At 54.3% G+C, this 25,273-nt stretch overlaps 1 protein-coding gene across 4 annotated transcripts in view; it reads left to right on the plus strand.

The window, feature by feature from the left end:
* PDE5A (phosphodiesterase 5A) overlaps window positions 1-22,473 on the plus strand; it is a 116,589-nt gene extending 94,116 nt beyond the window's left edge. For all 4 annotated transcript variants that reach the window (XM_036240179.1, XM_036240177.1, XM_036240180.1 and 1 more), the window contains exons 14-21: window positions 212-306; window positions 5,605-5,692; window positions 9,281-9,381; window positions 10,530-10,607; window positions 12,333-12,396; window positions 16,698-16,772; window positions 18,517-18,600; window positions 20,533-22,473. In XM_036240179.1, coding sequence (XP_036096072.1) covers window positions 212-306; window positions 5,605-5,692; window positions 9,281-9,381; window positions 10,530-10,607; window positions 12,333-12,396; window positions 16,698-16,772; window positions 18,517-18,600; window positions 20,533-20,670 — 723 coding nt within the window. In that variant the 3' untranslated portion in view covers window positions 20,671-22,473. The remainder of the gene's footprint in view (window positions 1-211; window positions 307-5,604; window positions 5,693-9,280; window positions 9,382-10,529; window positions 10,608-12,332; window positions 12,397-16,697; window positions 16,773-18,516; window positions 18,601-20,532) is intronic.
* Window positions 22,474-25,273: the final 2,800 nt, after the last annotated feature.

Raw genomic sequence — 25,273 nt, forward strand, 5'->3', positions numbered from 1 at the left:
GAGGGTCACCTTTTCGTTGGTGAGTGACATTGGCAATGACCCCGTTCTGAAGACGGGGTGCAGCTGCTTCCCTGTGGATCAGGGCTCCCTCGGGGGTCCTCGGAGACCCCGCAGCAGCGCTATGCAAAGCACTGAGCAAAGACGGGGCGACTCCACAGAGGTGGCCAGTGCCCTCACCGCGTCCCTCTCCCCCCTCCCCGCATCCCTGCAGAGCAAGCTGTCGGAGCTGGAGGTGCTGGCCCTGCTCATTGCCGCCCTGAGCCACGACCTGGACCACCGAGGCGTGAACAACTCTTACATCCAGCGGTGAGCCGGCCCCCGCCTGACGGCAGGGCCTTCCTCTCCAGGTGCCCGGCTGTCCCGCGTAAAGCGAAGGCAAAACCGCGTGCTCCGGACGCCAGGGGGCGGCGGGCCTGCAGCGTACCCCGGCTGTGTTTGCGGGGGGGGGGGGGGGGGGTTGGGAGATGGAGAAAGGAGGCGAGTCCCCTGCCCTGGCGGTGACCTCTGTGGCCTGAGGCTGAGAAACACTTAGGTTCAGAGTCTTATTTCATGAGATAATTACCAAGAGCTTTGTTTTAGGTTGAGCTTAAGAGCCTCGTAGAAAAGGTGTAAAGACTAACTCAGAAAAGGTAGGGTGTCACCCCAAGGGCAAAGGTGATCCTTGAGCGCTTAGCTGGAGCCCCCGTCCTTCATCAGCACTTGGGGGGAGGAGGTTTGGTCTTGGGGAAGGCGCTGTGTGTACCCCGGTGTTGGGGCCCCTGGCTCTGTGGCCGGACTCCGATTCCAGTCCTTCCTCTCACACAGTCCGTGGGTGACCTGACCGAGGGCAAGGGCGCCCCTCCCTCCGCACCTCGGCTCCCTGACTTGTGGAGCTGGGAGGGCAGCGTCCCTGCCTCGCGGGCCGGTGCGGGTTCGGGAGCTCACGCGTCAGCACCCCGTCAAGGCTGGTACGCACTGTTGAATAAGTCTTAGCAGCCGATGCTGGTGACAGTCCCCTGATCATCACCAGCCTGCTTCTTGGCTGGTCTGGGGAGGAAGATCAACGGATGTGAAGGTGACGTCACTTTTCATCGGGTTTTTGAGCCACTGTGACATTTTCATTTTCTCGCAGCAACTTCGTCAAAGAGCCTACACTCTAAAGGGAAAATCTCTCTGTACTGAGCATTTTGAACAAATGTGTAAGTGATTCCACTGATGGGTAGGTCTCCTCAGGAAATTCCAGATGTCTGGTATCTTGAGGGACTTTCAGGCTCTCATCACGGTCCCTTTATCTAAATAAACAGAAGACTTCATGCAGGAAGAATTGCGGAGCCGGAGCTTGCCCGCTGACCCGCGATGGGAGGACGGCAGTTCGCCGGAGGGTCAGAGACGGGCGGTTTCCTCCTTCACGCCGAGCGCCGGTGGGCGGCCGGGTCCCCGGCGCGGCCCTGTGGCTGCGGAGCCTGTCGTTCGAAGGACTCGGAGCGAGCGTGACGTTAGTGTTCGGCCTGGACGTTGTGCTGCTCCGCCGGGAAGGCCGAGACATTCGGCTGCTTTTTCCTTTGTTTATTTAAAAATACTGACCCAGAAAAACATCTGGAGAGACGTCATCTCAGAAACAATGCCTGGGAAAAGGCGCCGCCGCAGAATCTTGCTCACACACACCACAGAGCCGACTTCACCGTCATGGTAACTTCAGTGGAAAACTAAAGGGGTGTCAGAGACTCATTTCTCCCCACATCCCTGCGGTTGGAGGAGAGGAAACCAGAGTTTTTCAGAGTGTTTCTTCTTTCCTGAGTGGGAAAGGGCGGGGCCCTCCCTCGGGAGGGTGAGACGGCCGTGGACTTTCCCGCACGAAGGACAGCTGCTGAGAGGTCCGCTCTGTCCCACTCCTCAGACACTCAGACACCGTGGCGAGGGACCCAACACAGTGAGAGAAGGCACCGCAATCAGAGAACACGTCGAAAAGAGAAAGCCCTCGCGTGGGAGAAAAGTTAGAACCTGAACTTTGCCGGCCGGCCGTTCTTCTTGATCACTTTTCCGGAAGTTGTTTGAAGTAGATCCCCTTGTTTTGATCCATTGTGGGATTCTTTACTTCCTCCCTGGATCAGGAAGGCTGCCCCGGGAGGAGGGCCCAGCACGCAGGGAGACGGGAGTTTGCCCTCTGCTCGCGTCTCCACGGGGGCGAAGCTCAGGGGCTCATGCAGACAGTGGGTTATTTTACCGACAGGCAGCTCCGGGCACCGGTGGCCGATGTACAGAGACACCCACCAGAGAGAGTACGTGGTCACGAGCGGCTCATGTCGAGAACGGTTAGGCCTGCAGTCAGCGTAAGAAGTCAGTGATCAGTCCATTTACTTGGTTAGATTCGGGTTTGGTGTTTTATAAGGTAGTACAGTGAAATTAGCCGACGTTTTTGGCAGCCGGATAATGACCAGTGACGAGGGCCTGGCGCTGGGCTGGCAGAACGAGAGCCATGAACTGTGGTTTCCGGACCCGGGGGTATTCAGCCTCCCACAGGGCTCACTGCAAGGAGGGAACTACGAGTCCCAGCTGTTTCGTGGTGGGGGCTGCCTGCCCAGCATGGGGGGCGGCCAGCACCAGCGCGCTCCATGTCCACTGTGAGTGGGGGAAGCGAGACTTCCACGGGATCTTAAAACGTGGGCAGGATGCGAGGAGGTGGATGAAGACATCCCAGAAACCCGGGAGGGGGGCATTGCCATGGGCATGCTGATGGCTCACTGACCAGGGATGGAAGGTGACAAATGAACAGGTAGAAGGTACCCTGGGAGGGAGAGAGCATTAAGAGTCAGCGGTGCGTGTCAGGTTTGACGTGGCCAGAAACCAAGGACATTGTTTAGGAAGAAGAGTCTGAAGGTACAAGGAAAAGGGTAGAAATGAGAGCCCCAGAGTTCAGCTAGCAAGCCAGGCGCATGGTGAAATCACATTCTGGCTCAACGGGAGAGACTGAAGGAGAAAATTTTTTAATTCGCTGTAGAACAGCTAGTTATATGCATGGAAGAAGGGGGAAAATCATGACTCCTGGTCCAAGAAATTGGAACAAAGATGGTGCCACTGATGAAAATGAAAGAACTGAGGAGTACATGCAGGTATGCATGCAGATGTGCATGCAGGTGTACATGCAAGTGTGTATGCAGGTATGTGCACGGGTGTGCATGCAGATAAGTGCAGGTGTGCATGCAGGTGTGCGTGCAGGTGTGTGTAGGTGTGAATGCAAGTGTATGTGCAAGTGTGCATGCAGGTGTGCATGCAGGTGTGTGCAGATGTGAGTGCAGGTGTATGTGCAAGTGTGCATGCAGGTGTGTGCAGGTGTACATGCAAGTGTGCATGCAGGTGTGTGCACAGGTGTGCATGCAGATAAGTGCAGATGGGCATGCAGGTGTGTGTGTAGGTGTGAATGCAAGTGTATGTGCAAGTGTGCATGCAGGTGTGTGTGCAGGTGTACATGCAAGTGTGCATGCAGGTGTGTGCACAGGTGTGCATGCAGATAAGTGCAGATGGGCATGTAGGTGTGCATGCAGGTGTGCGTGCAGGTGTGCGTGCAGGTGTGTGTGCAGGTGTGAGTGCAGGTGTGCATGCAGGTGTGCGTGCAGGTGTACATGCAAGTGTGCTGTGCATGCAGATAAGTACAGATGGGCATGCAGGTGTGCATACAGGTGTGTGTGCAGTTATGTGTGCAGGTGTACATGCAGGTATGTGTGCTCCAGGGGCAGCCATGAAAAAGAGGGGGGTAGAGGAGCTTGGCAGTGAGGGGGAAATGATAAATGGGTTGGTATTAGAAGAGGTAAAATGATCAAATGAATTTTTTCAAGATTGAAGATTCAGTGAAATCAGGATGAAGTTTCAGACTGGGTGTATTTGTCCTGCAGGACTCGCCTGCCCCAGGGCCACGTCTGCTCTGTAACACGGGGACGGGAATGAGCTGGAGCCATGGGCTGGCTTGGGGTCCCAGGGGCAGCCAGCTCTGGAGACGCAAAGGGCAGCCAAGACAGCGCGGGCAACTTGTGGACCTCGAAGTGGGCAGAGGCCGCCCTAGGGTGGAAGGAGGCAGAGGCTAGGCTGGAGGTGACGTTAGCACGTGACATCTGAGTGATGGGCAAACGCTGTCATGGGGCAGGACTCGGAAGGGACATGGGGTCTATTGCCCGAGGCTCTCTGTACGTGTCCTCCATCTTCCTGCACCATCTCACCTGCTCCGTGGCCCGGCTGTCTTCCACACGTTGACGTGTTCCTGAGCTCAGACATTCATACCCACCCAGTGTCCCGCAGGTACCTTAAAACCAACAGTGCCAGCTCAGCTAGTCCCCAGCCATCTCCTCCCTTGATTCCTTGTCAGTAAATGACAAGGTGAAATGTAGCCTAGCAGCTGCCATCTGGTCTATCCCAGAGCAGTTCTCCGCTAATTCTGCGTCTCTCCGTAGGATTCTGCCACTCTGGCCCCGACCTTCTCCTACCTCGGTTCTAGAACAGGTTACCTCATCTCCATGCATCATCTCTGTCCTGGTTCTAGCACGTGGATGTCTTTCCGCAGGTCTGCCCTTCTGACTCCATCGATGAGTAGTCATCACCCACAGAACCACTCACTAAGGACGGGAGGGCCAGAGGTCACAGGAGGCAGGAGCTAGTGGGACAGGTCGCAGTGACCAAGCAGGGCAGCCTGGGGCAGCCTGTGGGGGCAGCAAGCAGAGAGTACTCTTGCTTGGTTTCCCTAAGCTCGTACTTCTCCTATTACGTTTCTTTGGTCTTGGGCAGCTTCTCTGTGTCCCCGAATTAACTGCGAAGCAGAAGAACAATTCCCGTGGTCATATAAGGAGAGTAGAAGTTGTGTTTTCGGACCTGGTGTGGCGCTTCACTCAGACGGCAGTGCTGTAAACTTAGAACAGAGACGTTCGGGACGGACTTTTCCTTTTAAAGAATAGAAAGTGTGCCTTCCGCTCACATGCGCAGGGTCATGAGAAACCTGAGGCTTGGGCTGCACGCGTCACGCTTTGGGACTTGATTTGTGACCTTCTGCTACATGTCATGAACTGAGTAAGGGACCCTGCCCCCTTCACTCAGCCAGGCGTCCCTCCTGCCCCCCAAATCCAGTCTACGGAGCTCCCAGGACCGCTGCACCGAAACGCCGGGTCCTGCCTGGGGAACAGCTGTCCCTCCCTTGCATCCATCACTCACACCCCGGCTGGGTCCCCCTCAGACAGTCCCCCCTCTCCCCCCGGGGCTCAGGAAAGGAGAGAGCATCACGGGAAAGGCCAGCATGAACTTTGTTTCAGATTCTAAACTAATCATAGCCGTGACTTTGAAAACTTACAGGTGCGGCTATTTCAGAGACCCCTTTTCCAAGTCCAGAGCAGTGAGTACTTTGCCCTTCGTCCAGCCGATGGGATTGCTTACACTCTGAACCAGCCTCTGGAAACCGCTGGACTCGTTATACTCATTTCCCACATATCGCCTCCCTTTTCTCAGCAAGACGGGGAAGTGGTTGGTGTGATGGATGGTGTGCAATAGCCTCTTTCCTGGTGAGCCAGTGTGACAAGGAGGAGGTCGCTGAACTGCGTGCCGCGGAAGCTGACCGTGCTCTGTGTTCTCTCCGCCCCGTCCCTGCAGAAGCGAGCACCCCCTGGCCCAGCTGTACTGCCACTCGACCCTGGAGCACCACCACTTCGACCAGTGCCTCATGGTCCTCAACAGTCCGGTGAGCGCCCGGCGCGGGGTCCGAGGGGAGAGCTGTGTAAACTCAGCTGTATTTTTAAGTTTTGGGCCCGTGCCCAGGATCATAATTCTTGCGCCTGCTTTATTCCTTTTTGGGTAAGGAAAGAAAGCCGGGACACTGAGGTCCCCCCAGCCTGGCTCCTCCAGACGCCACACGGTCAGCGCTGCCCAGTGGGGTGGTTTGCTTCTGGCCGCCTCGGGGTCCTTCCTCATGATTCCAGCTCAGAAACGAGCAAAACGTGTTTTCTGGCTCTTAGTTAATTCTGCCCTTTTTTTTTTTTTGGTACAGCTCTCGAGTACCTTTGCCTCTTTTTATTGAAACTTCTGCCCAGGAACAAATTGTTCAGGAATGAAGCTGTTCAACAGCTTCGAGAAATGAGTATTTATCATTGTGAGAAAGCAAATGGCCTGCTATGCTAGTCGTACTTATGTCGAGGAAAATTAGATTGAGAAAATGTACACCAGCATGTTCGCGATGGTTGTTTTTGCCTAGTCAACAGAATACTTTTTATTTTCTTATTCCGGTTTGTTCATTCCTCACATTATGTACTGTGTGCATGCGTGAGTTGAGTTACACCTGCTGTGGGCACAGGCACAGGCACAGGGCACAGGCACAGGGCACAGGCACAGGGTACCCTCCTAAAGCAGTTTGTCTGCCTCTGCTTCTGTGGGCTGCAGAGGGAGCCTCAGGGTGGCCTGTGACTTGCCTGGTCACCTCTGCAGCCACTTTATTCCCTTTTTTTTTCCAGATAGAGTGGGAGGGAGGGAGAGAGAGAGAGAAACACCGATGTGAGAGAGACACATCAACTGGCTGCCTCCCACACGACCCCAACCAGGGCCAGGGACTGAACCACAACTGAGATACGTGCCCTTGACCGGAATCGAACCCACGAGTCTTTGGTCTGCTGGCTGATGCTCCAGCCACTGCGCCAAACCAGCCAGGGCACCCCAGCCACTTTAGACCTTAACATGTCATAGACGAATCTCGATTTAGAAATCCACATGCCTGGTCCTGTGTCCGAGTCCAGAGTCCGGCCTTGACTTAGCCTCCCTTGACTGCCTTCTGGCTTCTCCCATCCCCACCTGGGTTTCTAACTCCTTCCACACCCCGAACCCCGAGACTTGGAGGACAGAGGGAGACTAGGGCAGAGGTGAGGCAGAACATCCTCCAAAGTTGTGCGCGATGCTCCTGATGCGCAGTGGGTGCAGAAACCGAGTTCTTTTCTGAGGAGTGATTTCCTGGTCCCGGCCAAGCACCCGCACTGGGCTTTCCCCTGGGACGTGTCCTAATGTGCATGACCACCTGTCCCTGATCACCGTGGGGCTCCTTCCTCCGCTCCTGAGACCTGGTCGGTCGCTGTGTGCCCCTTTCTGCCCAGGTTCTCTTGCCCTCTCCGTGGTCCACTGGGAGCGGACAGGATTCAAGTCCACGCCGTGCCTCCAGACCAAGGGCACAGGCTGCCCCAGGGCGCAGCCTCTCTGTGCAGTCAGTCTGCAGACGGGGGTCAGACACACGTCCAGGGATGCGCAGGGACCCCCGCCCTCACTGGAGGTCCCCTCACTGTCTCGCCTGTCCCTGAGCCTGGGTGTGCGCAAAGGTCAGGAGTCACGCACCCGGTCTGGCACCCTCCTTACAGATCTTGCGCGTGGTCTCGCACAGTGAGATTGTTTCACGTGAATTCATCCCCGTGCGTCGGCGAGCGGGGATGATGCGTCAGGGCCGTTGGCAGAGACGTCCTCCTGGGAAGGGCGCCGGACTCGTGGGCGCCGACTGCTGACCTTCAGCAAGAAAGGAAACTGCTCCTGCCGAGCAGCCCTTGCGTCCTGGCTCAGAACACTGAGGACGGCGGGCGGCCCGAGGCGACCACTGTGCTCTGCTCTGGGCCCCGGGGCCCCACCCCCGCCTTCCCCTCCGTCTGTCCGCACCTTCACCCTCCTCAGGGCAGCCTGCCTCAGCTGGACGGGCCCGTCCTTGGCCCGGCTCGCGCTCCGGTTTGCAGTGGCTCTGGGTAGTTGCCCCGACATGTCTTCCCCGTAACCCTGGTATTTTTAGGGTGCAGTCTTACAGAACGGGGACTTCTCAGGAATGTGCGTGCCGTGTTGTAACGGGGACATCTGCGGTCACCTTGGGATCTGCGCTCTGTGCTTTAGCTGAAGCTTTTAGTGTAACATCCTGTTCTGCTTTTAGAAAGAAACTATGCTCACCTCTTCTACAAATCGTGTTTAACCGTTTTCCTACCACGGCTACGTCAATGTAATGTGTGTGACACATTGTTCTTAGTAGACATGGGAGGACCCTGGGGTACGTGTGCAGGCCTCGGGCTCTGTCTCTGGGAGCACCAATATACGGGAACCTACAGCCTTTCCCGGGGGGTCGGGGGTACGAACTAACACCCAAAGACCTTTCCTTTTCCTCTCGACATGGTTTTGCCTTCTAATAATTAGAGGGTCAGAAGATATTTTCTGGATCATTTTGTTTGGCCCAGAATCTAAAATGATTTGATATTTAACAGTAATATTTATGGCCTGGCTGGTGTGGCTCAGTGGTTGAGTGTTGACCCTGCACCAAGAGGTCGCTGGTGCAATTCCCGGTCAGGGCACATGCGCAGGTTGTGGGCCCAATTCCTAGTGGGTGGCATGCAAGAGGCGACCAGTCGATGTTCTGTCTCATCGATGTTTCTGTCTCTCTCTCCCTCTCCCTTCCTCTCTCTAAAATCAATAAGGAAAAGAAAAATAATGTGGATGGCCGTAACCACAGATGCGTCGTCAGATCTGTGCCCAGTCTCGGCATCTAGCCGTCCTCCATGCAAAGGGTCCGCCCGGCCCAGCACCCTGCCGCTCCCCTGTGTTCAGAACCACCCCCTGCCTCTGGGTCCCCATCCTGAGCCCCTGGGTTTTCCTCGGCCTGGGGTGTAGAACGCGATCTGACTTCGTGAGTCATTCTGAGAACCCGAGGCGTGTTTTACTCAGTTCAGGATAAGAGGTGTGTTTTCCATTGCAGGCAGGACATACAGAGGGTTATGGAGTGAGAACTCTGAGTATTTGCACTGGTCCCCTTTTCATTAGTCCTTATTGGTGCTTCAAACCACAGCTACGTGCCAGGAAGCCTGCCATGGGCCCTTGCCCTCGGAGCACACTGCGGGGATGCTAAGCTAACTTAGATACAATTGGGCAGATGTTGCTGGATTCATCACAGAGGCCATGGAGAAACAATGTTTCGTGATCAGTTATCTCAGAGTTCCACCACCCCCTTCTTTGTTCACGGGCTCTGATGTTGCAGTGTCGGGCAGCTGGAATGTTAGGTGTCCGGCCTGGACGAGGCCTGCGGTGGGCAGCGGGTGCACACACGCACACGTGGCAGGCGCTGTGGTGAAGCCGTGGTTTCACGTGACGGGGCAGTGGGAGCAGAGAGGAGAAACGTTGCTTCCGAGCATGCCCCCGAGTGAGCAGGTGCCCCCCATGCACGGGTCCGACTCCAAGACGCGTTTCATCTGTGACTACATTTCCGCTCTGTTCTTGTCGGCAGCTTCTCCGGGTGGGGCGCTGACCACGGTTTTCCTTTCTTCTGAAGGGCAATCAGATTCTCAGCGGCCTGTCCATCGAAGAGTACAAGACCGCGCTGAAAATAATCAAGCAAGCGATTTTGGCTACAGACCTAGCCCTGTACATCAAGTAAGTTCCGAGAAATCACCGGGATGTCGGTCCTGGAAGTTCGCAGGTTCACGTCGGGAAACGTCGAGCTGTGGCCCAGACGCTCTGGCCCAGCCGCTCCCCAGACCGCGGGGTTTCTTAGAGGCAGCAGTGCGGGGCTGTGAAGCCACTGATTCGGAACTTAGAGTGTACACCCGAGGGTGTGCACGCACCGCGGGGCAGGCGGTGGCTTGCACACGGGACTGCGGCCTAGACACGGCGCCTCCCTGCCCGCACCTCTGCTTTCAGCCCTTTAGGGACATAAAACAGCCAACAGGCAGACGGGAAGAGACCGCCTCGGAGGTCTCTGCTCCTTGAATTCGGGAGACTTTCCGGGCAGTTAGGATGATAGAACTCTGAGCGCATTCCAGTTGATTCAAAACGATTGCCGCATACAGATGATCGAATGACCAGGAATTTGAAAAGGCCCCGTAACCACAGGGCCTTCCCCACCTTCCCCGGCCGCGTGGGTCTCCTCGGAACCCTCCCGACACCTGCGTTGCATGTTCGGTCCTCAGTCACGCACAGTCCATTTTGTCCCATACGGTCCCTGTTTCCTGATGGCTCCCCGAGATGCTAACAGTGCTGGGCACATGGGGGGACTCGCTGGGCGCCCAATGAACGCGCGTTCCCCGTGTTCGCCGTCTCTCTTCGCTTCAGAAGTACGTCCCACTGACACAGGGCACTTGTCCTGACCTTATTTCTTTTCTACCCTGTCTCACGATACATACGGGTCCTGTGACACTGAACTGAAATCATACAGCTCTTCTTACGCCACCCATTTGAAATTCCTTGAGTCGTGCTCAGCATCACATTCTGACACACACCGTCTCACTTTCTTCGAGTCACACTCAGGAACGGCGACACCGTCCTTGGGATCTGTGCTAAGTGGGGGTCAGTGCTCCACCCGGAGGACACGGTAGGAGGAGGAAAAGTGAGATATTTGAAATAATGGGGTGATTTCGAAATAATGATTTTTATGTTGGGTTCTAAGGTGGGTAAAAGCCATTCGAGATTTTATTTTTTATTTTGCCCCCAGATGGAATCCATGATTCTTTATAGACCGCAAGGACCAGATTAGAGCCTTCGGGACTCCTCATAACCACCAAATATTTTTCTTGATTTTCAAGGCGGCGAGGAGAGTTCTTTGAACTGATCAGGAAAAACCAATTCAGCTTAGAAGACCCTCACCAAAAGGAGCTGTTTCTGTGAGTAGCCTTCCTTCTTGACCTTCAAGCTGGGGCTGAGCTGCCCTGTGGACTTGGTCACTGGCGGGTTTTATTGGGATTGTTTGGGACGACATGGTGATCTTAGGGGCTATCGGAGTTCGCCAGTGTTTACAGCAGGCGGAACGTGGGTTTCTTTTCAAGAGGAGAGAAATGCTCTTGTGAATTCAAGCGAGCGCGTCGTTCCTCTGCTCGAGAAGGAGCATGAGCACACGGCGGGGCGGCCGCCCCCGGCCCCCGGCTCCCGCGTTCACCTCCCGGTTCTTTGGGACGAGAGGGCTGCACATGGCAGCCTGTGAGCTGTGTGTGCAAGGAGCCGGCCGGGAAGCGTTTCCTGCTCTGGAAGATGACGGCAGAGCCGCACGGCCGTCCACTGGGCGCTCCCAGATGCGTGTGTGTCCCCCACGCGTACCCCTGCCCGCCCCTCGCGCCGTGGACGCCGTCCCCTGGCCGTTGCCTTGACTCCCTTCGCAGGGCGAGGACTGTATCAGAGGAAAGAACACAGGCAGTGCTAGGACATGCGATTCCCAGGACGGTGACTTTCTAGAAAGGGATTGTCACTGCTTAGCCTGGAGGCGCGGATTCTGAGGCCGCAGCCCAGAAGCCCAGCCGTCCGTCCTGCGGTCATGTCGCAGTGCAGCGTCCTCACGTCCTCGAGGTTCAGGCCAGCCGTAGGGACGTGAGCGCAGACCAGCTGGCCTCGGTCGCCACGAGACCCAGCCTGGGCCCGGGGTCCGCCGCTGCGCTGTCCTCCCCGTGCCCGCGAGGTCTCCGGGGTCACGTACCGTGGCCCCGCTCTTCGCGGTGCACCCCACTCGGCGCGGGCCGGCGCGGAGTGTGCTTTGCGGGCGGCTGCTTGTGTTGGCAAGTTCTACCGACGCCCCTCGTGGAGATGCTCTGAGCCGTGATGGGAGCGCCTGGTGCGCTCGTCTCTCCCAGGAGCGTGGCCGTGACATAAGGGGTGGAGAAGGGGCAGGACTTAGGGGGAAGCAACTCAGGCTGGGTTTGCTACAGCGACCAGCGGGCCTTCCCTGAGCGCGTCCACGCCCCGCGGCGGCCTTCTTGCCTGCTCCTTCCAACCAGTTCAGAGGATGAGGTGGCAGGTGTTTGGACCAGATGGGAAAACACTGTGCTGAGGCGGCACTATTTCCATGGGGCAGTCATGGGGCCAGGGTCTGCAGTGCCTGGTCCCGGACCCCCGAGGCCCACAAGAGACAGACTGGGAGCACCTCCTGCCATTGCCGGCAGACGCCGATAACGCAAAGTCACTGCGTGAGCGAGGGATGGGGGTGACCCCCATAATTCCGCTCCCACAGGCCTTTCATCAGCATGTGTGACTGTAACGGCTGGTCACTAGCATCAGTGTATCGGTCAGACGCTCCCTGGGAGGGGCACCAAGGGGAAAACAGTAAGAGCAGCAGCCAGCGTGGCCGAGGGCTAGTGCCGTCTCCCCTCTGCCATGCGGGGCTAGAGGAGGCGGCCGGAGGGCGAAGGCCAGTAGTTCGCTGGGTGACCAGAACGGTGACCCTCAGACACCACAAAATCAGCCACGTGTCTGCATAAACCCTGCTTCTGTTTCTTCCGTCTCTGTCAACGGCCATCCCCGTGGTTAGAGGGTCTTCACTGGGCCTCTGTGCTAGTGACGGTCGAGGAGGACAACACTCCCAGCGGAGTTCACAGGGCTGTGGGCTTCTTTCTCCCCTGCAGGGCCATGCTGATGACGGCCTGCGACCTGTCTGCCATCACGAAACCCTGGCCCATTCAGCAGCGGGTATGTTGATCGGTGGTGGTAAAAGGAATCATTAAAAACTAGCCTGGCCGGTGCGGCTCAGTGGTTGAGCGTCGACCCTGCACCAGGAGGTCGCCGGTTCGATTCCAGGTCAGAGCGCAGGTGGTCGGCCCCATCCCCGTGGGGGGCGTGCAGGAGGCGGCCAGTCGATGTTCTCTGTCATCGATATTTCTCTCTCTCTCTCCCTTCCTCTCTCTCTGAATGACTTTTTTAAAAAATCAAAATAAGAAAAGTCTTTACTCTTAAAGGTAGCTTCTGAAGTATTTGTGGCACTTACCTAATTCTTAAGTAGCGTCAAAAGCAGGTCATTGGACATAAACAAGTTTTCTTCTGTGGAAGATTCTTTAGCACTTATTAATATTTGTAAGCCATATTGAGAAAGAGAACACCTGTGTGAACAGAGCAAAACCCTGGCCGTTGGTAAGTTTCCTTCGGTAAGTACTACTTCTGGCTCACTTAGAGAGGTTTGGAGCACATCCCTTTAATAATGGAAGAGGGAAGAATTTCTATTTTCATGGGCCTCTCTTTCTTCCACATCAGACCTCGGGAAGGCAGAGCAGGGAGGTGAAGCTTCTGTGATCAAAGCATGTGGTGCGGGCGACGGGCAGCGAGGTCGACAGAACGCCTGGAACGGCCCAGGACACGTAGTGTGGGATGGAGAGAGCGCTGAAAACCACGGCGACGTGGAATTTCAACTCAACGGTGTCAGGGTGATTTCCCCGTATCCACAGCCAGATGGCGCGGGGCAAAATGGGGTCCACTCGGCAAACCGTCCCAATACTAAACAAAAACACGTGTGGATTCTTCTGTGACCCGGGAAGGAGAGGACCTCCCTAACCATGGTTTGACATACAAAAACAATAAAGAAAAAGATTGATCCATTTGATTCCATAGAAATGAGGAAACAGAACTCCTGCATGGCAGATGCTGTGAGCCATGCCAAGGACCATGAGAAGCTGGCAACATATTTGCAACTTCTCTCAGCTGGGTAGTTAACATCTCTAATATTACAGAACTGCTAAAAAGCAAAGAAGAAAAAGGCCAACCCCCCACAGAGAAATGGGCCAAAGGTTTGAACAAAAAGCTGATAGAAAAAGCAATGATCCCTGGCCGGTTTGGCTCAGCGGTTAGAGCGTCGGCCTGTGGTACAGAGAGACCCGGGTTCGGTTCCCGCTAAGGGCATGTACCTCGGTTGCAGTTTGTCCCCGGCCCTGGTTGGTCGTGCAGGTGGCAGCCACTCGATGTGTCCCTTCACATCGATGTTTCTCTCTCTCTCTCTTCCTCTCTCTCCCTCCTGCTCTATCTGAACAAAAAATGGAAAAATGTCCTCGGGTGAGGATAAAAAAAAAAAAAAAAAGAAAGAAAAAGCAATGAGCACGGCTCCTCCTCATTCGGAGAGGTTCTCAGAACCTCAGTCGGAAGGAAGAATGCACATGAAATTATGCTCGCACACACACGCACACAAAGCCTGTGTGGTCCCCTAACGGCCTCATTCCCAGTAGTGAGAGACCAGAATCAACCCCAGCGCCTGTCAGAAGCGTGCGCAACAGCCTGGATTCGCCTCGTGAGCACTTCCTGGGGTCTGATTTGGAAGAAAGAAAGGACGCTGAAGAATACACACTGGGATTCCATGTATATGAAGTTCTAGAACAGGCAAAACTAATCTATGGTGAAAGGAAGTAAAACAGTGGTTGGGGGGAGGGAGGGAAGGAGAGGCGAGCACTACCTGGGAAGGGTCACCAGGGCACCGTCTGCACCTGGGTGGGTGCATGTTACCTGGTCATAGGCACCTGTCAGGGCATTGAAATGCATACCTGTGATCTGTGCAATTCACGGTATGTACATTCTACTTCATTAACACACTCGCACACACACTCGCACACTCACTGAGATACCTTTTCTCAACTGTCCGGTTGTCAAAAATGCGAAGGTTTGGAACATTGTCTGTTGGGGGCGCTGTGGGAAGACAAGGAATGCAAACTGCTGTAACCCTTTGGAAGTGTAGAAATACACACCGTCACTTATTATTCCTGCCAGGACTCTCCTCCCAAAGATAGACTGGTGAGAACAGGAAAACTTATTTACACACGGCTATTCATCTTAGTGCTGCTTGTAACAGCAGAGACTGGAACTAGGCCAAGTGTTCGCCAGTAGGTGCCGCCCAGGTAACCTGAGCCCATTTGCGCAGTGCGTCCTCTGCAGGTGTGAAAAGAGGTGCACGTCACCTGTGGACTGGAGCGATTACAGGGGAGGAGTAAGCACAGGCAGAGTTCATGAGCCGCTCCTTGGGGGTGGGGTTGAAGGGGTGGGGATGGACACAGAGCCGCTGGGCTGGGCTTGTTTCGTAGGTCCAACTTTGGAACCATGTAAATAGTGTTCACAATGGTCAATGCAAATTGAATTTTAGACATCACTAAACCTTGAAAATGAAATGAAACAAACCTAATATGGGTTGTGAAACCACACTGCGGACTGTTTCATTCCAGGTGATATCAACACAATCACTGGACCAGGTCTCTCTAGTAGGATGTACCTTAAAAACAAAAAGAACTGTCCAAAAAAAGAAAGAAAAAGCCCTTAAAGCTGTTGTCAGTAGTAATTTCATGAGTGGTGACGCTGTCTCGATATTCAGCCCCTGCAGTGAGTGGTGTAGGATGGAATTGAGAGATGGGGTGGGTGGTGGAGAACCAGGATTCGGGGCGTGGTTGAAGGTGAAGATCTGAGGCATAATCCTGTCCCACTGGCTGTGAGTCTGAGACTGGATGAACCTGCTCTGTGCCCTGGCTCCGTCCCCCGGAAGGGCTTGAATCCGGCGATCACCGTGGTGAGCGGGCCAACCTCGCGCTACCTGGGTTTGTACACACCTCCGTGTAGAGAAGCGGGAGCTCGGGAAAGAAAGCGTCTGTGGTGATTCTGAAGTGGAGACGCACCCGTGAGCTGGCAGGAAGGCAGGGAGGGACGCAGGTCCCGGCAGAGGGACAGAGAAGTCCACCTGATGCGCTCCCACCGGCCGAAATGGAACAACCGACGGCATCATTAGGGGTCGGAGCACACTGAACACGGTTACGTTTCAGAGTTCAGAGGAATAATGAAGATAATAACACAGAACCTTCCCTCCTCATCTGTAGCGGATGCTTTGGTGAACAGTTTTTTGTTTTTTGTTTTTTAATGGTAATTAGAGTGGAGAAGATCAAGCATTTCTCTTGTTTTTTTTTTTTTAAAAAATACCAATTGTACTTCAGGGTAGTTAAGTAATTAACTTTCTCTTTATTGTATGTCGACTAATAAAGGAAAAGGGATGACTGATTGAAAAGCAGCCTCTGCAGCCCCTAATAACTGGACCTCGACCGAGGTCACCCGTGGCTGCTGACGTCAGGAAGGGAGGCCCAGGCCGCGTTAGAGAGCCCTCGATGGGGCGCACAGCGCCGCCAGGAAGTGGTCATGGGCCAGGGCAAACATGTAAATTAAAAAGTTCCAGTCTCGCCCTGGCTGGTTTGGTTCAGCGGTTAGAGCGTCGGCCTGCGGTCCTGAGAGACCCGGGTTCGGTTCCCGCTAAGGGCATGTACCTCGGTTGCAGTTTGTCCCCGGCCCTGGTCGGTTGTGCGGGTGGCAGCCACTCGATGTGTCCCTTTCACATCGATGTTTCTCTCTCTCTGTTCCTCTCTCTCCCTCCCACTCTACCTGAACAAAAAATGGAAAAATCTCCTCGGGTGAGGATAAAAAAAAAAAAAAAAGTTCCAGTCTCAAACGAATCGGGCTCCCAATCTCATTACCAGCGCGTGGAAATACAGGGCACAGGCACTACAGGACCCCAGAGGGAGTCAATCAGCAAATCTGGGAGGGGAACTGCAGGATAAACAACCCACTTCATTCAACAAGAGCAACAGATGAACATTTTTAGAGAGAGAAGAGGAGGATCCCGTAGGTTAATAAAAATGCACAAGCCCTCTGCACCCATCACAGTAGACACACCTGTGTGGTGTGTGCTCACACCCCGGGGGTGACAGGTGCCGGAGGCCTCATCCACGGAGCAGAGGGGCTCACACTGCATCTCTGCCCACGAAGCGCTGAGGTTGAAATGACGCGTCGGCCCTTTCCAGTGGTTACAGGTGACTAGGCGCACCTGTAAAGTGGACGAGGCAGCACCTCACGCTCCATCACGGCTTTATTCTAATTTACCAACGTGCTAGAAAGCTACCGATTGGGTAGAGTTTGTCATCTGCGTTCAGTGTCACGGAGCGACACGAATTGGTCGCCGGAACATCCTCTGTTGTTCATTCCAGATAGCGGAGCTTGTAGCAGCTGAATTTTTTGACCAAGGAGACAAAGAGAGGAAGGAACTCAACATAGAGCCCGCGGTGAGTATGAGACCCTGCTGGTGGCAACTGTTTGAATAATTATTCAAGTGCTTTTTTATGATAAACTTCCTTCTTGGCATCAGTGAGGTGTCTCCTTAGGAACACAGTTTCCTCTCATTTTGGCTCCATCATAGTATACCCCTTGGGGTAGTTTTTCCATTTAAATACCATAAGCCACTTTCCATTCTAACAGATGCCCTTCTGTCTATTATTTACATGGTTACATAAAATAGATGTAACCGCAGTCCACCACTTCCTGCGGCCTGATGTTTGTGTGGCCACCGTTCCACACCGCCCTGGGCGAACATCTGTGTCGCTGAACATTTTCGTCGTCTTGTTAGGATGACTTCCCAGAAGCGCTGTGTCGAAGGACACGGAGACTTTGGAGGGTTTTACACGTGCTGCCTTTCGCATAGAGTTTGCATCTCAAATACAAGAAAGGGTTTCCTCGCAGACTCACCCCCTTTTGGAATGAGTTTTTCCTGAAAACGAAGCCTAGAGTCTTTTCCCTTGTTTTCTCTTTTCAATTCAAACAAACACGTATTGAGCCCATATTACATGGGACGTGGTTGAGTGGCCTGTGTTCGTTGTCCTCCGCTGGGGACACCCTGCGTCTCCCCGTCTCAGCCCTCCGTAGCGTGACGGTGGGCTTGTTCAGAAGCTCGGCATCTCCCTGCAGAGTGGCGGGCAGGGCGGTGACCACAGCCAAGGACAATTCGCTCGGCTCTAAACAGGCCCCCAGACAGACTCGTGCTTCCCGCAAGGTGCCAGGCTCACCGGTGCTCCCCTACTGAGCTCTTGGGAGAAGCCGCAGCAACATCCACACCCTCCTCTCCCGAACGCTCTGTGTGAGCTGAGCTGTAGTCAGCTGTGGCCTCAGCTCCTCCTTCCGCAGAGTGAGGGTGTCTGATTGCACAGCAGCGACAGTTCAAAGCCTGTGTATTCTCCAAACTCATGTCAGTGGTAGATTCTACATCAGCAATGAACTTCAGATCAGTGGTGGACTGTAGGTCAGCGGTGGACTTTAGGACAATGGTCAATTCTAAGTCAGTGATCAGCTCTAGGTCAGTGGTTGACTCTAGGACACTGGTCAAGTCTAGGTCAATAGTCAACGCTAGGACAATGATCAAATCTAGGTCAGTGGTCAGCTCTAGGACAGTGGTCAGTGATCAGCTCTAGGTTATTGGTCAGCTCTAGGTCAGTGGTTGACTCTAGGACAATGGTCAAGTGTAGGTCAGTGATCAGCTCTAGGTCAGTGGTTGACTCTAGGACACTGGTCAAGTCTAGGTCAATAGTCAACGCTAGGACAATGATCAAATCTAGGTCAGCGGTCAGCTCTAGGACAGTGGTCAGTGATCAGCTCTAGGTTAATGGTCAGCTCTAGGTCAGTGGTTGACTCTAGGACAATGGTCAAGTGTAGGTCAGTGATCAGCTCTAGGTCACTAGTTAACTCTGGGACCATGGTACAATCTAGGTCAAAGGTGAGTTCTAGGTCAGTGGTGGGCTGTGGGTCCGTGGTTGACTCTGTCAGTGGGGGACTGTAGGTCAGTGAACAGTTCCGGGGGGGTGTGGGAACATCACAGCAGGACAGACGGGGCCGGGGACCAGGGCCTTCCTGAGCACGGTGCCGGCTGGGTACGGAGGCAGGTGAGGAGGTGGCAGGCTTCTCAGCTGGCCAGTGACTGGAGTTTCGGAGCCAATGAGCATGTGTTCTTAAGTGACCGCAGGCCCTGTGTGTTTCCAGGATCTCATGAACAGGGAGAAGAAGAACAAAATCCCGAGTATGCAAGTCGGCTTCATAGACGCCATCTGCTTACAGCTGTATGAGGTATGTCTGTGGAAACGAGACCTGCTAAGCTCGGGTTGCTATGTATTAAAACCTCAAGTTAATGGAAGGGATTGACATTAGGCTCACACGTGTTGTTTCTCCTGCCAAGGAACATGCAGCGAACAGGGAACACATTTTATTTACAGTTTCTCGGAAACTTCAGTTCACCGAAGTATGGCCATCTATTGAGCGCCTGCTGTATGCCAGGCTCTGAGCTAGCGCAGGGACCCTACGGCCGATGAGCCCGAGCGGTCCCTGAGGGGGTGTACTGGGCACGCCCCATGTCAGCAGATTCTTTTTAAGTGTAAGTTTTGACCCAAATAAAGAAAACTGATTCTCCAACCCTCTCATTCTACAGTGTAGCTTAATATTAGTAATGAAATATCCGTGAGGATTAAAAGGAGATGGATAGAAGAATACCATCAGTTCCCATTTCCAGACACCTGCCGGCTGGGGATTTTATTCTCGAGTTCAAGGTAGTCCCCGAAAACATCCAGCTTACTAGTTGTGATGTTTATACCCCGAGTTCAGAAAATGGATGCTGCCCTTGTCTTTCGAACGTTACACAGGAAACTATCGTAAGTTTCATTTGGGAAAAGAGCATTTATCCTGGTGTTTTCGTAGAAAGTTGAGGCCAGAAGAAACCCCGGAGTCCAGACATTTCCCAGATCCAGTAACTGGGTCTGGGAAGTTCATCTCTCAGGATGCTGGCATATTGGCCCCGTCGAGCAGGTGCACGGAGTCCGTTATCCCCCAAGTCCTGGTTCGTAGGCATCAGAAGGATTTCACCACAACGCGGGGGCAGCTGAGGAAGGAGGGGGAGGAAAGGGCAGGAGAGACGGCGAGGGAAGAGGCTGGAGCAGGGGCTGAATGGCATCTGCACTGTCTCCCCTCTGCGGCGGGCCCCCTCGTCCAGGCCTCTGCGCAGGTGGGCTCAGAGCACCGCTTCCAACACCCGAGCTTCTGCTCGTTCCATGACAGGCCCTTTCCCCCAGAGCAAGGGTTCAAGATACCAACGTGTCTCCTGATTTTCCCCCGGGCTCGGAAACGCAGTCAAAGTCACAGTCAGATCTCCCACGATGATAGAGTCCCCTCTAGTCCCTGTGCGTACAGGGCTGCCTTTCATTGACTCCACCCTGCAATTCTGTGTGTACTGATGTGTGTTTGCTAGTGTCTTTCACAGAAGAAGTAAAATCATTAAATCAAAGTCCTCATTAAGTCAGAGAATACGGAGAAACAGAAGGAGAGATAAAAAGGTTATCATTCCACTACCAGCGATATGCTGATGTTCCTGTTTTTTTCTTTCATTTAACATAAATGGCTGTTGCAGCTCATCATATGTCATAATGTACATCTTTCTGTGTCTGATGTTTTTCTAGGACAGGGGTAAAGACTGCAGAATAGTAACACAAATTACCTAACCCTGTTGTTGGGTATTTAAGTCCACATTCTCTATGAAAGAAAACTGCAATGAGCATCCTGTTGTCTAAATCTTTCTGGCACTGTCATTGCAAAATAATAATGCCGCAAAGAATTATGAATTAATCTGTATTGAAATCTTGGGTGAAATCTGTGTCACTACATGGTATAAAAACATTTTCTAGCAAAAACGAACACACGCAGAAACCGAGGTGTCCCCGTCCAGTCACATGTTGGGGAGACATCTGTGCTCCGTTAAGGGCAGAACGTGCAGTTTCTCTGCCAAGTGGATCCCCCCCGGGGCGCTTCCCTCGCTCAGCGCTGATGTTTTGGAACGCGTGTGCTTTGTGTCTCCACACGGCCTCCCTCCGAGGGGCGCTGGTGTGTGATCGGGGAGCCTGGGAAAGCCCCCGGGCCTGCCCGAGATGAGCTAGAGTGTGTGGGGGCCTTGCACGCCCGGGACAGGACTGTCACCTCCTGCCTCCTAGCGGCTGGCTGTCTCTGCTCTCCCAGGCCCTGACCCACGTGTCCCAGGACTGCTTCCCCCTGCTGGACGGCTGCAGGAAGAACAGGCAGAAGTGGCAGGCCCTGGCGGAGCAGCAGGAGAAGAAGCTGGTCAACGGGGACAGCGGCCCAGCCCCGCGGAGCTGACGGCCCGTGCGGCGCAGACGCCCCCAGACCGCCGTCTGCAGGGCCCCGGCCTCGCCGGACACTGTCCAGGCCGGGGTGCCCTTCCCACTGCCCTATGGTGTGGTCACAGCGTCTGAGAGCTCGGCAGGAACGGGTCTCGGGGGACGACCGAATCTCGGTGTGGCGCCACCGAGCTGAGGCCGGACGCTGCTGGCCGTCAGACGGGGACGGGACTCGGGTGCCCAGAGTGGGAGCCGCCTCCCCCGCTCGGGTGGGCTGCTTCTGCTGGGGAATGTCACGTCCTCCGTTCTGTGGCTTTGGAATCGCCGACCTTGCGAGAATGTTTGCAATCTCTTCTTTCTCAAAAATAGGCTGGGGGCAAATGGAATGCGCGCTGTGGCATTGAAAAGCTTCAGGCATAGAGCAGAGCTGTGGCTGCGTGGATTCCCAGGACACAGGTGGATATTTGTCAACAGTGTGCTGTTGACGGGGAACGTTAGCACTCCGAGTGAACGGGCAGGCCTGCGGGGCCGCACTGCACAGCACAGGTGCGGCCTCCTCGCCGATCCCACCAGCGCAGCGGCTGTCTGTCCCGATCCGTGTCTGTGACCTCGTTCATCTCCCGGACCACGGTTGATAACGAACACTACTTCTCGAGGGGAATTCGAGAGACAGGGCCGGTGGGAGCTCGGACCTGACGTGTGGTGACCACAGAAGACAGGGGCTGCCCTTCGCCGAGGGCCAGACGTCGCTCCCAGGGGCCAGGGGGAAGAACACGGAGGCCTGGGGGGAAGCGAGCAGTGTGGCGTTTGTGGTCAGCCCTGAAGCACAGAAGTGGGGGTGTGCACCCTAGACACTGGCCTCGAGCTGGGGGTGGCGGTGTCTACTTCTCACAGCTTTTACACAGTTGGGGAGCGTGGACATTTCCTTGGAAGCTGAGCCCCTCCAGCGGCATGCACCTGTGCGCGGTGCCCCGGTCACGCTTGCCCAGCATCGGGGAAGCAGAGGAGGTGGGCGGCAGCTGCTTCCGGGGCAACTCTGCTCCGAATCCGTGGACATGTTTGGGCTTGAGCAGGAAGAGAGAGATTTGTCTGGTTTGTTAAGCCCCTCTCCCTCCCCCCAGAAGTTTCTTTCACTGGTTTGGGTAGAAAATCTCTTGGGGACATGGAGATGCAGCGTTAGCAGTGACTTGTCACTACACATGTCCATTTGTGTCCTTTTCCTCTGCACTCACATGCAACATGTCTGAGGTTTTAAAATCCTGCCTCTGTACGTATCTGTAGCGGGAGATAATGTGTCTTTGTTCTTACCATTCAGGTAAAAGGAAAACAAAACAAGAAGGCAGAACACAGCGCGTGGCCTTCACTTCGTAGTGGGAAGGCCAGTCTGGAAAGTTATGGGCTGTGTGATCATCTGTGCTCTTGTCGCAATGCTTGTATTTCTAGGACGTTGTTCTCTTTGTATTTCACGTCCTACAGATGAGATCTGTAAGGTGACCGCTTGGTGGCCCCGGTGTGTCAATCACACACTGCCACGGAAGCCACGTGTGCACGTGCCGGTGTACACCTTCGGTGCGTACACGGTTCCTTAGCACAGAACACTGTCGAGTGTCATCTTCAGTAACCTGCCTTTTCACTGCCTGTGACCGCTGCTGACGTCCGGAGTCAGATGTTTAGTGGTTTGTTTCAGCCCCTCTGGCATGTCACTGAGGTTTTATTTTCAGTCTATCCTCACCTAAGGATATTTTTTCTCCCCGTTGATTTAAATTTTTTTTTCTTTATTGATTTTAGAGGGAGAGGAAGAGAGAGAAACATCGATGAGAGAGAACATCGATTGGCCGCCGCCTGCATGCTCCACACTGGGGATTTGGCCCACAACCTGGGCATGTGCCCCAACTGGGAATCGAACCAGTGACCTCTTGGTGCATGGGTCGATGCTCAACCACTGAGCCACACCAGCCAGGCCACTGATTTTTTTTAGAGAGAGTGGAAGGAAGGGGTGTGGAGAGAGAAGAGAGAGAGAGAGAGAGAGAGCGCCAGCGATATGAGAGAGACACACGGATTAGTTGCCTCCCACATGTATCCCAACCAGGGATAGGGATGGAACCTGCAACCCAGGTACGTGCCCTTGACTGGACTCAAACCTGCGACCCTTCAGTGCTCGGGCCAATGTTCTAACCACTTGGCCACACCGGCCAGGGCATCACAGAGATTTTAACACTCATAATAGATTAGGTTTGGAGGATTTGTAGGGTGTCACTTTAACAAGCAAAAAGATATATTTAGAATAGAAATTGTTTGGTTTACCTTTAGATAATGGTGGATTTTGCTTTACTAGTTTAGAAATTAGAAGTTAGGCAAGGCCGTGCCCGGATACTTTAGTTCATACAGAACAGGAGTACTTCTTTAGGGCTGGTTAGTTGGTTCAAATAATTTTAATTTTTAGGAAAACTGTTCCACACCTGGACTAATGTCTGGTACGTGGGCACAAAGTTTTCATTCTTATGTGAATATTTTCTTTCCAGTATTCTTAAGTTAGACACACACATACACACACACACACACACACACACACACTCACACACAGGGTGGGGCAGGAGGCTTATTGCTGTTCATATGGGAAACAATGCAATACTTAATACGTAATGAGAGCATCAGGTGTTCCGAGTACCCACAGCTGCACACCCCTTTGCCCACCGCGTTTTCATGTTGCCCACACCTCGCAGGAGTTCTGTTTTTTGTTTTTTGTTTTTTTTTATCCTCACCCAAGGATATTTTTCCATTTTTTGTACAGATAGAGTAGGAGGGAGAGAGAGGAAGAGAGAGAGAGAGAAACATCGATGTGAAAGGGACACATCGAGTGGCTCCCACCCGCACGACCAACCAGGGCTGGGGACAAACTGCAACCGAAGTACATGCCCTTAGCGGGAACCGAACCCGGGTCTCTCCGGACCGCAGGCCGACGCTCTAACCGCTGAGCCAAACCGGCCAGGGCAGGAGTTCTGTTTTAGCTGATCATGTTCAACCATTTCATTTCCGTGTGCAGCCCCCCAAGCCCCCCTGTTAAAAACCTGCCCGCGAGGTCCCCTGGCTTGCATGGCCCCAAGCGCTGGCCTGTGCCGGTCACGGTCCTGTGTGAGCGTGTGTGGGTCACAGCCTCCGTGCGCCTGAACCAGCCGAGGAGGCATGTCGGGGCGAGGAGGCATGTTGGGGCGAGGCCTCTGTCTTCCTGGAGGGTGTCACAGAAGGCAGCACCCTGTCAGCCCCAGTGGCCCTGGGGACCGCTGTCAGAACAGGACACGGGGCTCCCGAGCTCGGTGATCCCATCCCACCTGTCATTTCTCAATGATGTTACATTCACTCAGCTTCTCGCGCACATCACGCGAGTGTGAGACAGAACGATCTTCTGGCCTTAAAGTACAGCCTGGACGATGGCGTGCTCACCGCCGATCTCCATTCCGAAGAACCATGTCCCTCCGTGGCCGTGCTGGCCATCGAATGTGCCGGGAATGGCGGGTTCTGGGAGGAAGCAGGCACAGCTACACTCCTGCCGGGCAGGGAGGTGCCCCTTTCCAGTGCACAGACGCCCCCCCCCCGCCCCCCCGCTGATCTGCACTTGCCCTGCGCTCTTCCCCCTGCACGGCCGCCAGCAGCGCTGCTCCGCTCTGCTCACGAGGGCGGGTGGCGACGGGAGGGGAACGTCCGCTGTCCCCTCCGTGAGCTGCTGCAGGACAGCAGGGCGGTTCCTTCCAGTGCTGTCGCAGACAGGCAGCTCCCCACTTCGATCGAGTCCCCGCCACGTGTCCAGCACCAGGCTCAGCCACGGGGACAGGGCAACACCCCAAGGAGCTCCGGTCTCAGCAGGCGGGGCTGGGTGAGACACCAGCTCGTGCCGCACCTGCCGATTTGCCATGAAAATACGGGGGACACTATGTCACCTTCGTCTGCATCTGTAACGTGTGTATGACACAGTTTTCCAAGGACCACTTCCCCTGGAACTTAACCTGTTGGCGACCACCCTGTCTCCTTGAATCGCGTAGCTGAGAGTGTGCAGAACAGCATGTAAGGGGTCAAAGTGCACAGCAGGCGGTCTTGTTCTAGAACCAGTGGAGCTGCCTCGGTCCTCAGGCCGGTCACCTGCGCACTGTCGGACCCCTCCGCTCCGTCACGGAGCGAGGAAGAAAGGATGGAGGCTCACTTTGCCCTCCCTGCCCTTCTCAAGAGCCTGTGTAGACACATCTGAATGAATGCTGTTGAAAGCGATGTAAATAGCTGAAAATATAAATTTCTATGACAGTTTAAGAAAAGAAAACCTTATGAATCATCACTAGCCACTGTTAATATCTATTTGTATTCTTATACCTTTTCAATACATTTGAACAAATATATAGTTTCTGGCACTATTTTTGTACTAGGATAAAGGAGATGCTACCTATATTATGTTCAGCTCTTCCTCGTTTTAGATCACTGTTGGTGTCGACCTCCTGCCTTTCCCCTCCCCCACCACCAGACGTATTTCAGAGGCAAATCCCTTTCCAGGAGCCAAGGTGAATGACCCCTCAAAGCGGGGGCGGTCAGGGTGGTTTTCCACTGGGCAGACTCTTCCCTCCTTTGCCACGCTTTGT

The sequence above is a fragment of the Molossus molossus genome, unplaced genomic scaffold (assembly GCF_014108415.1).
Source record: "Molossus molossus isolate mMolMol1 unplaced genomic scaffold, mMolMol1.p scaffold_m16_p_4, whole genome shotgun sequence".
NCBI lineage: Eukaryota > Metazoa > Chordata > Mammalia > Chiroptera > Molossidae > Molossus > Molossus molossus.